This window comes from Cnephaeus nilssonii, assembly GCF_951640355.1.
Source record: "Cnephaeus nilssonii genome assembly, chromosome: 12".
NCBI lineage: Eukaryota > Metazoa > Chordata > Mammalia > Chiroptera > Vespertilionidae > Cnephaeus > Cnephaeus nilssonii.
The window spans coordinates 34877422-34890731 of record NC_137083.1 but is presented as its reverse complement, the minus strand read 5'-3'; the positions used below and the strand labels follow the sequence as shown (position 1 = coordinate 34890731).

The 13310-nt window shown below is 33.3% G+C and overlaps 1 protein-coding gene across 4 annotated transcripts in view; it reads right to left on the bottom strand.

Moving 5' to 3' along the window:
• The window catches only part of CACNA2D1 (calcium voltage-gated channel auxiliary subunit alpha2delta 1), a 379039-nt gene that overhangs the window by 43702 nt on the left and 322027 nt on the right, over nucleotides 1-13310 (bottom strand). Inside the window, exons 17-22 of one of the 4 annotated variants that reach the window (XM_079785391.1) lie at nucleotides 13166-13240; nucleotides 12808-12882; nucleotides 10856-10912; nucleotides 6741-6812; nucleotides 4905-4976; nucleotides 2285-2346 (exon numbers count right to left, since the gene is read on the bottom strand). In XM_079785391.1, the coding sequence (XP_079641517.1) occupies nucleotides 2285-2346; nucleotides 4905-4976; nucleotides 6741-6812; nucleotides 10856-10912; nucleotides 12808-12882; nucleotides 13166-13240 (413 nt within the window). Of the gene's footprint in view, nucleotides 1-2284; nucleotides 2347-4904; nucleotides 4977-6740; nucleotides 6813-9111; nucleotides 9169-10855; nucleotides 10913-12807; nucleotides 12883-13165; nucleotides 13241-13310 lie in introns of those variants that run through there. The other 3 variants (XM_079785388.1, XM_079785389.1, XM_079785390.1) reach the window with 3 other exon arrangements.

The following is a 13310-nucleotide window of genomic DNA, read 5'->3' as shown; positions in this document are numbered from 1 at the left end:
AAAAAAAAAAAAAAAGGAAAGCTGGACATAGTCATAAAAGAAAAAGAGAAAATAATGACTTTTGTATGTAAATAAAGGTGTAAAGAAATGCCTAATAGAAATGATAGGGAGAAAAATCAGTAGACAGACATAAGTAAAATAATTAAACCAGTCATCCTGGTGTTTCTCAATAGGTTCAAAAGAATGAAAAAAAAAAAAAAAAGCAAAAGTGGAGAAAGATTGGCAGGTACTGTTTCATGACAGTAATACCTATGTTTTCTTCTACATCTATTCTGTATGCCCTCCTAGGAACACAAAAGGCAACAGTTCCCTATTATAACAACACTGCAGCTCTAGGGAAATCTGCAGCACCTAGGCTCCCCTGAAAGGTTAGGGGTGTGTGTGTGTGTGTGTGTGTGTGTGTGTGTGTGTGTGTATTTTTTAAAGGGGTGGGGGTGGGGGAGCTGTTGTTAAGGAATAGTTGAGCCCACCACACCTATCCTACCTAATAATAGAGTAATATGCAAATTGACCGTACCTTCACTACACCCACCAGCCACGCCCATCAGGAAATCGTCACAGGGACTGCTGGGGTGCGGCTGAGCCTAAGGCCGGGAAAGCCTCCGCCCAAGACTTTCCTGGCCTTGGGCACCAGCGGGGAGCCTGCACGGATCGCAGGCAACCACTGGGGGTCGGCTCCTATGATCCTTAGCAGGGATGCTGGGTGCAGCCGAGCCCAAGGCCACCACCCGGGGCCAAGCCCCGACCCTGAAAGAAGGCAGAAGGCTGTGGCCACAGCCAAGGCCTGGGTCCCCGGTGCCGGCAGAAAACTGGTGCAGGCAGCCAGGTGAATGAAGGTCTATTGCACGAATCTTCGTGCAAACGGGCTGCTAGTTTTATATAAAAACTAGTGACCCGGTGCACAAAATTCATGCACATTAAAAGGGGATTAATTAGAGGAAATAATTTAATATTGCTATTTGTCCTTTCTCTATAATAGAAGTGTCAGAGATGAAAGAAAATTAGTAAAATATATATGAAAACCTTCCTCCTGTCAGAGTCTGGGGCTCACCATGGGACCCAGAGTCAAGTCCCTTCCCACCCACATGCACCTGAAAATTGCGTGAGACCCAGACTCGGCTGCCCACCCCCCCATTGGGCTAAATCCAGACCCAGCCAGTCCCACCCTTGTCAAGCCATGCCAGGCAGGGGACATAGCCTCAGGTCCCCTGGCCCGGCGCTAGGACAGGAGGGGGGTGGCCTGAGGTCCCCCAGCCCAGACCGGGGTGGAGGGCATGCCTTGAGGTTCTCTGTCAAGCCCTTCCATGTGGGAGACACGGCCTGAGATTCCCTGTCAAGCCCTGCTGGGTGGGGGGCACAGCCTGAGGTCCCCCGTCAAGCCCTGCCAGGTGGGGGATGCAGCCTGAGGTCCCCTGTCAAACTGCATGGGGGTGGGGGAGGGCATAGCCTCAGGTCCCTGCTGATTGCTCATTAAGGCTCCTTATGGGAACTCAGCTGTGGGTGCAGCCATCTTTGTGACAGAGTGATGGTCAATTAGCCTATTCCCTCTTTATTAGATAGGATGTAGCCAAAGAGTCCTTCAGACTTGAATGTTTCAATGGACATTTGGACACCATTCTTTGAATTTGACAGGATGAGGCAAATTGAAAATCTTAATTTCGAATCCTGTAAATATTTACAGAATGTCTACCATGTGCCACTGTCTCATGAGCTGGGGATTTAAATGAAGAAGGCAACAATCTTAGAATCTAACACTCTTATAGAGTGTTACTGTGTTGTTTTACAATTGGAGAAATTAGTATATTGCAAAATTGCTACTCTTGGGGGTAAATTATATCAAATGAGTATTTTATATCATATCACACTATGATGTAATAAATATTATTTTTAAGTTAATTTACAACCTAAAATGGGAATGTAAACTAATTTTTATGAGGAGGTTAGTGGAGGCGACAACTACAAATTAAGGGCATATTGTCAACATTTTTACTAGCATAAATATACAAAATATCAAATATATTTATATTCCTTCATTTCTAAATTTTATATCCTAGCTTTCCCCTATATTTTCCACTTTGGAAAAAAAACACACACACACACACACAGCTATAACTTTAAACATTGTAGTGTTGGAAAAGGTAACATTTCTATTTTAATTACATTGAAAATGGCTAATGAAAATGCTAAGAAAATATTTATCACCTGGAAAAATGACTACTAAAATAGGTGAAAGACACTGAATTGAATACTTTAATTCAATATACATATAAATATAGTTAATTACCTGTAATCTGTTCCATTGACAGGTGTCCATGTATATGTCCTGTTTCCTTTGTCAATATATCTCTAGAAAAAAAGTTCCACATGGTTATTCTCACCTTTTATTCTATGTAAATTTACATGATGAGCAAAACATTAGCATCTATTTATAAATCCAGTGGTCATTCAACATCCCTCCTCACAAATTTCTGATCTATTCTATTATAATGTTTATTCTGTTATGGATATAGGTATGAATAAAGCAAAATGTTAGGACAAAATAAACACCCACATGATACATTTTAAAAACTTACAAGTGAAAATCTTGGCAATTTATGCCAAATTATTAACCCAAATACTTTAAAAACATTTCCTGAAAAATAAGCTTTAATAATGAAATAGGACTATGAAATGTTAGGTAAGGCTCAGATAATCCATCCTAGAGTATGTTTAAAAAAATGGTTATAATATCAGGAAATTAATGCAGTCAGTGTGTCTAGATCCAAATGTAAGATTAGCATATTACTATTCTTATTAAGCAATTACTGTAGTTTTATCTATCATAAGAGACTAACAACTCAGTATCATGAAGGTTGAAAAAACAACTAAATCTACCAGGGAAAGGAAGTAAAGAGCTAAATAACTGCATGGATATAGACACTTTCATATGCAGCTGATGAACAATACTAAAGAAATTATTATTCTTTCTTCCCTTAGATAAAGCGATAACACATTCAGATCTTATAATTCTTTTAGTTATTTCCAGTTTAGTCATCCTCATCAGAACAGTAACAGTCACTGAAGTATTACTTGGAGTTAGGCAACATACCAAGCACTTTGCAGTCACTGTCTCATTTAATCAACCTTCTGGTGAAGATACTATTATTTTCCACAAATTAATGATGAAGAAATAAATAAAGGGGACTTGAATTGAAAGGATGAAGGAAAATGCATGATGCCAAAATCATTGTATAGCAACTACACAATGCTGCCGCTATACATCCAACATCCCTTGGTTTTATTTATGTGAGTGGAGAAGGGAGGAATGGATAGGTTTTTGGACTAGTAAAATTCTTTTTTTTTTTTAATACATTTTATTGAGTTTTTACAGAGAGGAAGGGAGAGGGATAGAGAGTTAGAAACATCGATGAGAGAGAAACATCGATCAGCTGCCTCCTGCACACCCCCTACTGGGGATGTGCCCGCAACCAAGGTACATGCCCTTGACCGGAATCGAACCTGGGACCTTTGAGTCCGCAGGCCGACGCTCTATCCACAGAGCCACACTGGTTAGGGCAAGGACTAGTAAAATTCTTAAAATAATTTTTAAAAATAATGTTTACCAATTAGATACTGCTCAACAAACATGGCAAACTAGTGTTGTTCTGCAAGTGGTAAAAATAGTATCAAAAATTATATCAGATTAGGAAACATACAAGATGACATTTTCTTCACTATTAATAATAGGAAAACTCTATAAATGAATATTGGTCATAAAAATAATTTATAGTAAACTGAAGTAGGAAAATATCAAAGTGATTTAATAGAAACAAAAGTTGAGGAAAGAATGTTCAACTCAAAGATCTGGTTGATGGAACAACATGGAAAAGTTGGTGAAACTGGTAAATGGTACACATCTTTCCTGTAAGGAGTGAAGGGGTAAACAGTACAGCTAAAGTCTGAGTAAAGAGAATTGAAGTTTTAACAAAGACTGAAATTGATATTTACCTCCCTTATGTTCTCATAATGGGGACTCCGAATAATATTAAAATAAGGAAAGCCACATGCCAATGAAGGATCCTATTTATATCCTAGCTACAATTTAGGAAAAGATCTACTGAAGAATTCAGGAGAAATGTTTACATTGTAAAAGTATGCTATAAAGATTAAATTAAATTTCTAGGCTCAAAAGCTTCTGAGTTCTATATTTTTTTCAAATACTCAAATATATGAATATGCATTTACTCTACATGTGACTAATAACAGGTAGGCACACTCCTCATGTAAAGAATTCTTCAATGACAATGGAATAATAATAAACAATAAATTGTATTAAATATTTGTACCAGTGATGTATGGGGGTAGTTGTGTTGTCTCCTAATTTCAGATTTATATGCAGGGAAATTACTATATAAAGTACATAAATAGTGCACTAAGATGAATCAAGCCAGAAACAAGTAAACAACCAAAAGATGTTTTAAAGCTTAAATAATTAATATATGGAATACAATAATTAAAACATCTGCATTAAATTGTGCTTTATTTCTTACAATGATAAAATAAAAATATTTCAAGAACATACTGTTAATATAAGAATACATAAAAATTAAATTAAGTTTTAAAAATAACAATAGATAAACCCAAAACAACATTAAATTATAAAAATCCAAGAGTTAAAAATCTTATTGAAAGGGGTGGGGGTGGGCTGGAAGAGGTCAGTGGGGGAAAAGGGGACTTATGCAATACTTTCAACATTAAAGATTAAAAAATATATCTCTCTCCAGAAAAGAAGAGTACCTTAAAAATTTGTTTATTGGAGACACCCCTGTTTTATAAATAAATATTGCTTTAATAGAAAAGAAAGACTAACTACCAATATAAATTATTATTGACATGTATGAGAATAAGCCTGACTTAATTCTTACCTCATCTTGAGATTTAACCAGAGTTCTGAAGGATTTTTCTCCATTTTCTCCATCTATCATTTTATTGCGAATCTAAGGAAAAATGAAAAATTATTTTATTGCAGATACTAATTGATCTATCAAAGTATGTTTATTAACATATTATACCTTATTTCAGAACCAACTGAATAAAAATAGTAGGTTGCTGCTATTCTCTGGGAATACTTTTTTAAAAGCTATCACATTATAGTAAGTTTACATTATTTTTTAAAAGTAAGAACAAAATTAATGAAATATTTTCAATGGGGCATTACTTTATGGGATCAAGGGGAAACTGATATTTAAGAGAGGTGAAATAATAATTATAGTTACTCAGTGGCATGAGAGTCCAAAGACCAAGCTCCTTACTATTACATAATCGTACTCTATTTGTCAAAACACTTTACAACAAATATTCTTTAACCACTTAAAATATCCCAGCATCAGACCTTGGCCCAGGATAATAATAATAAACTAGAGGCCCGGTGCATAAAAATTCATGCACTGGAGGGGGGGTGTTCCTCAGCCCGGCCTGCCCCCTCTCACAGTCCAGGAGACCTCAGGGGCGGGAGGCGACCTGGTGATCAAGGGAAGGCGACACCCCATCACACCTCTGCTGCTGCCACTGCTGGCAGAGCAAGTCTCGGCCAGCCCTGGTTACCCTGCTTATCTGAGCCTCGGACGGCCCTGCGTAGCCTGGCAGCCACCATCTGAGGCTTGCCTGCACCTCGGGCCAGCCCTGGGGGGCTGAGGGGACTGGAGGACTCCAGAGGCAGGCACGTGGAGCTGCTGGGCCCGCCTGGGGAAGGGCCCGGCCTTGCCGTGTTCCTACCGCTCCAGCAGGGCTGAGGGGACTGGGCGCCTCCATCTTTGAGGGCAGGGCAATCAATTAGCATATTCCCTCCTTATTGGCTGTGGGTGCTGCCATCTTTGCTACAGTGTGAGGGTCAATTAGCATATTTCCTCTTTATTAGATAGAATAATTAAATTCTATTGTACAATGAGGAATAAAGCTGTAAAATGTGTAAAGCAAGTACAAATTAAAACACTATCTGACAAATTATGATAAGAGTTCATCCATCTGAAAGAATCTTAAAAATCTTTGCTTTGGAGAGCAAGAGCCTTGTTCAAAACCTGATTCTGCTACTTACCAGCTGAGTAACAGGAGATAAGCTAGGCAATTTAACCTCTTTGTACCTCACATATCATCAGTACAACGGATATAATGACAATAATAGTAATAACAATAATAATACCTATTTCAAAGGCTCTTGAGAATCCGTGACTTACATATCATGTACTCAATAAGTATCATTATTATTATTATTATCCTTATCCTGATGGGAGACCCTTTCAGAGAAAGTGATATGCAATTCTGGTTTTGAAATTAAATAGACATTTTCTGAGGAAAGAGCACTAAGACAAACATGTCAGCTTCTCTACACATGTTGCTCATTGGGTTGTTGAATGGTTAGATCCCCTGTAAATTTCTTTCAAATCTATAGCAACATACTCCACATGGTTTTTTTTATTGAAATTTACATGTTTCATTTGTGTTGAGATACTTAAATATCTCTACCTGTGAAATGAGAAAGAAACAAACACACCCAACTTAAAATATTTATTTCTTTTCATATGACCTTTTGGACAAGTGAGCCCAGGACCTAGAATTTTTTCAAGAGAAAAAGCATCCAAATTTGTGCATACAGTACCTAAGAGAGCACCCAACCCGCTGATGCTGCTCAACAGATACTTGTGGAATGTGTGATTCCAGCATTTCATCTGAGGGTATTGTTCAGGCCTACTGAATACACTCACCTCCACTTTAATATCATTCTCTAATTCTGCATCAAGGAAATCCAAAGTTACTGGCTCCTGAGATTTGGGGTTCTACACAAAAAATAATACTAATTAAGCATATGTGACATTATAAAATAATGCTATATATAGAATAATTCAATTAATATTTAAATATAAAATTAATCTGTGAAGGTTACTTACCTAAGGTATAATAAAAATTATATAATAAAAAAGGTATATTCTTTCATATATATATTTTTAAAAGTAATAATAAATAGGACCAGAAATTTAAGCTTTAAGTGCAGCAAATTTTAATTAATCACTGAGCACTGAGTTAGATACTACATTTAGAACCACAAGTTCTTGGGGGGAAATGATTTGAAGATCTACTCAGAAGTTTCTCTTTAATTATGATGGAAAGGAGAAAAATATAGCCAAGTTAATAACATATTGAGCAATATAACAAAGGGAATATATAAATAATATCCTTTCTTATTTGTATCTGTAAAGTAATAAGAAATTAAATGAAGAAAAATACTTTTAAAACTATGTTTGAATGTGCTAAGCAAAACAAACTCTACTAAATGTATTCTTCCTTCTTACAATGCATTAAGATGCAAATTTCTTTCATGTATTTGAATCTCAGAACCTTTACATATATTTTAATGTCAGGTTAAGTTTATTTAAGGTAAAATTTGTGGCTAAGGTATAAACATTTTTAATAAAGATTAGGTATTGTAATTGAAGTCTAACTAGAATAATAACCCCTGGGTTCATTAAAACTGTTCCCTGTTTTAACATCTCCTACCACTACTTCTTGCTGGTGTCCAACAATAAAATTCATTGTGGAAAAAGGAAGATTTTTGACTTATATATATGAATGTATCAAAATAAAAGTTAGCCTGGCTAATTCACCTCATATGACATTTTTAAAAAAGTTGTCAATTACAAAATGAAAACTTACTGAACTATTTGATTAACAAAAATATACTGATTATCTTATAACACTTGCCAAGTAATACAACATGCCATAGTAGAATTTCAAAGTTCACTAGAACAATGAAATTGTAATAGGTATCTATAATTTTATAGCTGCAAAATTTTAGAAACCAGGTGCTTAATGTTTCATAAAATAAATACTGCTATATTATAATAATTAAACATAAGTAATAAATACAAACTACGTTGCATTAGTGCAAGGTAAATAGAATTTGAATAATTTTATCCTCACAGGCTCTTCCAAAATATATTCAGATCATCACTATTTTAAAGAATGTTTTAGGAGGACTGAATATCAAAGACAGTCAATTATTAAAATGTACTGAAATTAACCATCTTATTTATGACAAATAAGTACACATGGCATGTATTAATTTATAATTATAACGAAAGGCCTTCTTTTGAAGAGTAACTCCATTTAAACAATGAAAATTTATGATTCCCATGGGTTTTGATGAATGAGGATTTTTTAAAAGCAAATTTACAAAAATGATCTCAACTGTGTCTGTCAATTTTATTGAAAAAATATTCACTGCTTATGAACTCAATATGTAGAATCAGGAGATTCTAGATTACTGAAAATGAGTATTAAATTGTTCAATACTGACCATTGTTTGGATAGCAACTTATTCGCTCAGAAGCAAATATTGATTTGAAATGTCACACATTTTATAAGAAAATAAAAATCAATGTTGAAAATAATTCTAATCCTTTCTTTAAAGAAAAAAAACTGAGAAAGTCTCTAACAAAAGGATACTCTATAGTAGAAAATATTATTAAGAATTGCTTATTTAAAAGTCCCATGAAATAAATTATCTCCACACAAACACCATTATACCAGCATTAAAATTTTAATAAACTCACTGCAAAACAAAGTCAAAATAATCAAAACATAAATAAGAATATTATCTTACATGCAATGGATAATGCATAGCATGACCAGACCCAAACAGCATGCATGGAGGAGGCATTATCAGGAAGAATTGGCAATATGAAGATGATGTCCCAATCCAACATATAAAGACACAGAGAAGAAAATGAAATAATAAAAGAAAAATGTCAATGAATAACTTGTACTTTTTAAATGGCAATCTGGCTGACCATTGTTTGAAAGAGTCATCATAGGCACAGTTATAAAAAATGCAAAAGCAGAATCTTCTAATAAGAAAATAACAAGAGAGGCTTAAGAATTAGAATTGAGTTCCTCTACTCCCAATACTTTTGTTTTAAATTTTAAATATCTAACATTTTTCATTTGTAAAATGTGAATATCAACTGACAGAATAACCACGTAATTTGTGGAACTAAAATAAAAGGCAATGTTAACAAATTTTAAATTGAAGTAATTAGTAGTTAAGTATTATTAAAAATACTACATACGCATTTCAAAAAATATTCCCAAAATTCAGAAGTCTTGTGTGGTTGCTAGTTTGCCATTTGGGGTTTCCTTAAAGGAAAACAAACATAAAACAAACCACTTTTAAGGTTGTTTTAAAAAGTATATCATAATATTACATGCAATCTGAAAGTACTGCAAAAAATAATAATTCACTAAGATGTACATGACTGCTAAGATAATACACAGAAACATGCAAGAAGAGGAACATAAAATAATTTATCAAGAAAAGACGTAAGTATAATTTTAATCTCCATAGGAATCATAAAAGATATAAAGACTGATGCAACAACATGAAATTCAAATTGTCATGGAATTCGAGAGCTAGAAGGGAAGTGAAGCCATTAATCTAGAGGCTCTACACTTTAGAACAACCTGGGTTAGTTTAAAAACTAATCAGAAGCCTGGATTTCATCCCTTGCCAAATTAAATTTTCAGAAAATGGAGCCTGAAATTTATAAATATATATATATATATATATATATATATATATATATATATATATATATATATATATATATTAATCTCCTAGGCAGATATACTGTGTGGGGTAGAAAATAATTATTAGTTCAATCCTCCTGCTTTTCAGATGAAAAAAACTTAAGTACTATGGGGTTTAGTGAATTACTCAATTTTACAGTGTTGGCTGTAAGTCCTACTTTTATAGCTCAAAGATTTCTTGATATCACATTACCTCTCCATTATAGATGCTCCTTATGTCCTGATAAACACATCATAAATTGAAAAGATTATAAGTTGAAAATGCATTTAACACTCCTAATCATGGAGCATCATACCTTCAACTAGACTACTTTAAAAGTGCTCAGAACTCTTAACATTGTTCAGCATCATGAGAGAGGATCCTACCATATCCTGCTAGCCCAGAAATAATCAAAATTCAAAATTCAAAATACTATTTCTACTGAATGAATATTGCTTTCACACCATTGTGAAGTCAAAAAAATCCTGTCAAATCATTATAAGTAGAGACCATTTGTATTATGTCACCAACTTTCTTTTTTAAGAAATTGTAAGCTTACATTTAAAGCCTTAAATAATATTGAAATTTCTTTAAAATTCTTTTACTAAACTGTACTAAATTACAGGAAGTATTCTTTTACATTAATTATTTTTAGGGTGCTTAAAGAAATATGCATACATATAATAAAGTTTAAATTTTGTTGACAATAGAGAAAAATTTTGCAATGAGTTTGCCAAGCAATAACAATTCACAATGTTTATTTGTAATTTTAGACATCTTTAATTAGTTGAAGGGAATTTTCTCTAACTTTTAACCTAAGCATATACTTTTAGAAAGTCAAAAAAATGTTGACTTAAATTCTATGGCTTATGGAAACTATCACATCAGAATTGTTATTTTTATTTCCACTTAGAAATTAATTTCACAAACAAATTGTTAAGACTACATGGATTTGATACCACTTTCACAATATTTAATAAATTTATCTTTAGAAGCTATCTGATTATGATTGCGCTGATTGTTAACATTATTACTACGTAATTTGCTAGCAATTTTTAGTTAGCCAATGCGTATACCCTCTGCCATAATTAATAACATTTTGCTCCAGCTTATTGAGAAACAATGCCCATCTCCATCTCATGCTCTGGAAGCTTGATGTCAGGAAAGGCAGCATTAATCATATGCTTTTAGAAAGAGAAGCTTAATTTCAACTTTGATTTAGCAAGTTTGAAGGCACTGCCAATTTCATTCAGTTACCTGAACATTGGGTCTCCTTTTTCTTAAATTAATTGTTGGTATACCTACACCAATAGGCTAAAGCAACAGAAAGATGGTAATTCATCATGCTACATCTCGACATAGATAAGGGTTTTATCCTATAATCAATTGTGGTCAGGTATTTGCTTGATCAAAAACAGGTATTATAGAGTTCACGAAGAGTCAATAAACAAAATAAAAGTTTAAAAATATGGTTAATAAGTAAAAAACTGTGTTTTTGTTTGCTTGATTTTAAGCGAAATGACTGTTAACATTCTCTTTTCCTGGGAAAAAAAGTGAGGAAGTTGGAAGTGAGAAAGATGATTTGTCTCAGACAACTTTTATGCTGATTAAGAAAAAAAAGAATTTATAGAATTTACATAATTCAAATGTGTTAAAATATAAATACTATAGGCTATTAAAAAGTTTTAACCCTTGAAATTTGTGCCTTTGTTTTCTGAAGTAATATCAAATGTTATAGCTGTGGCACTAATGGATAATTCAATGAAAACACTATATATTTATTTTAAATATTGACTTCTATGACATAGAGTAAATACAATTTCCTTTACAATAAATACTTCTTAGGACTGATAAAAAGGAATTATCTAATATGTATACCTAATCTGATGATTTCAATAAAACAAAATGGAAAACAATTAAAATGAATTTTGAAATAAAACAGAAAACATAAAATTAGACTTTGACCTTGTTAAATAATTTTGGGTGCTATGGGACATAATATTATTTACCTTTTTTTCTATTGGTGAATTGCTAATGAAAAAATTAGGATTAATTTTGTTAGCATATCTGCTAAAATTACCATATTGGTTCTTTGTATTTGTCAGTTTCTGAAACATTTGTCATATACTGTATTATCATTTTATGAGTTTCTTGTATCAATCTGTATAGCATACATCACCCACAAAATAGAAATTATGTTTAACTTTTAATAAGAATTCAAAACCATGAATTTAAGAAAAAAATATATTGTTTAACAATATTTATTTTTAATGGTTTCTGAAATAATATTTTTCTAAATGTGATTCTGTTGCATACGTGCTTTTAATAATTTCCTATATAAAAATACAAAAAGCTGGCCCTGGCCACTGTAGTTCAGTGGGCATCATCCCATGAGGAAAGTTTGCCATTCAATTTCTGGTCAGGGCACATGACCAGGTTGCAGGCTTGAACCCCAGTAGAGGGCGTGCAGGAGGCAGCCGAGTAATGATTCTCTCTCATCATTGATGTCTCTCTTTCTCTCCCCCTCTCTGAAATCAATAAAAATATATATATTTATAAAAGGAATATACTTTATACCATAGAAAAAAAAGGCATAAAGATTAGGATAAAATGGTTTATGCAATTTTATCACTTCCCAATAACTCACTGATTAATAAACACTTCTCATTTCTGAAGCCCATCCCATGGAGTTTTACTTATTGAATTGCATACATATTTTTATAAGTCTATTTGAAAGTAGAAAAGAAACAAACCACATTCTTGGAGATGAAGGGGAGAGAGAATTACCAGAAGAAAAGGGCAATAGAAAATGTGGCCTATGCATTGAGGAACATTACTTGTATTTATCAGATTCAAGGGTGTGTGTGTGTGTGGGGGGGGGGGGGGGGGCGCAATCTCCTTCACTATCTTACAGCCTTAAACAAAGTCCCAAGTGGAACTCAGGCATGGGTGGTGATAATGGCTGTCTTTAAGACAAGAATCTTGATTAGCTAAATTTTGGAAAGCTAAATTGGTAAGAGAAAATGAAAAGTGCTTTCACATTTTGATATATTATAAACTGTGATCTTGTCATCTATCAACATTACAAATATAATAATGTTCCTTTCTATTTAGTGCTATACAATGAATTCTAAAATGACATACTTATTAAGAACATTAATCATTAATTTTACAGGACACTAATCATAGTAAACAAATTATATACATACCTTTGGCTGAAGATTTGGATGTAATAAAACATAACCATTAGGATCAATTGCAAAATAATAGCCATTAGGGCACAGCTGGAAACAAACAACAATAAAAGTTAAAAAAAACATTTAAATAGAGATCTCTAAGCCACAAACAGAAATCCTCATTCTCCTTTTAAAAAAAAAATCTTAAATACAGATTTTAAAGCATGAAGAAAGATAACATGATCTCTTTATTTTTTTATTTTAACATTTAGTTCCTTCATTAATATAACTGCACAAAATTTTTGAAAGTTATTTAATGCTTTATGGATAAGCTAAATTAACACAGAGTTTTAAGAAAGAAAAGATACCAAAATGGTAAATTGCATCTTACTGTAAAGCGTGGTGTTAGTCTTTTAATATCTTCCAAAGACACATCAACTCCCATCACACCAAGAATCAGCTGGTTCTATAAGACAGCAAAAAGGTAGTGGGTTTTATACCAAAACTTTACATAGTTCTACACAATATTATCATCC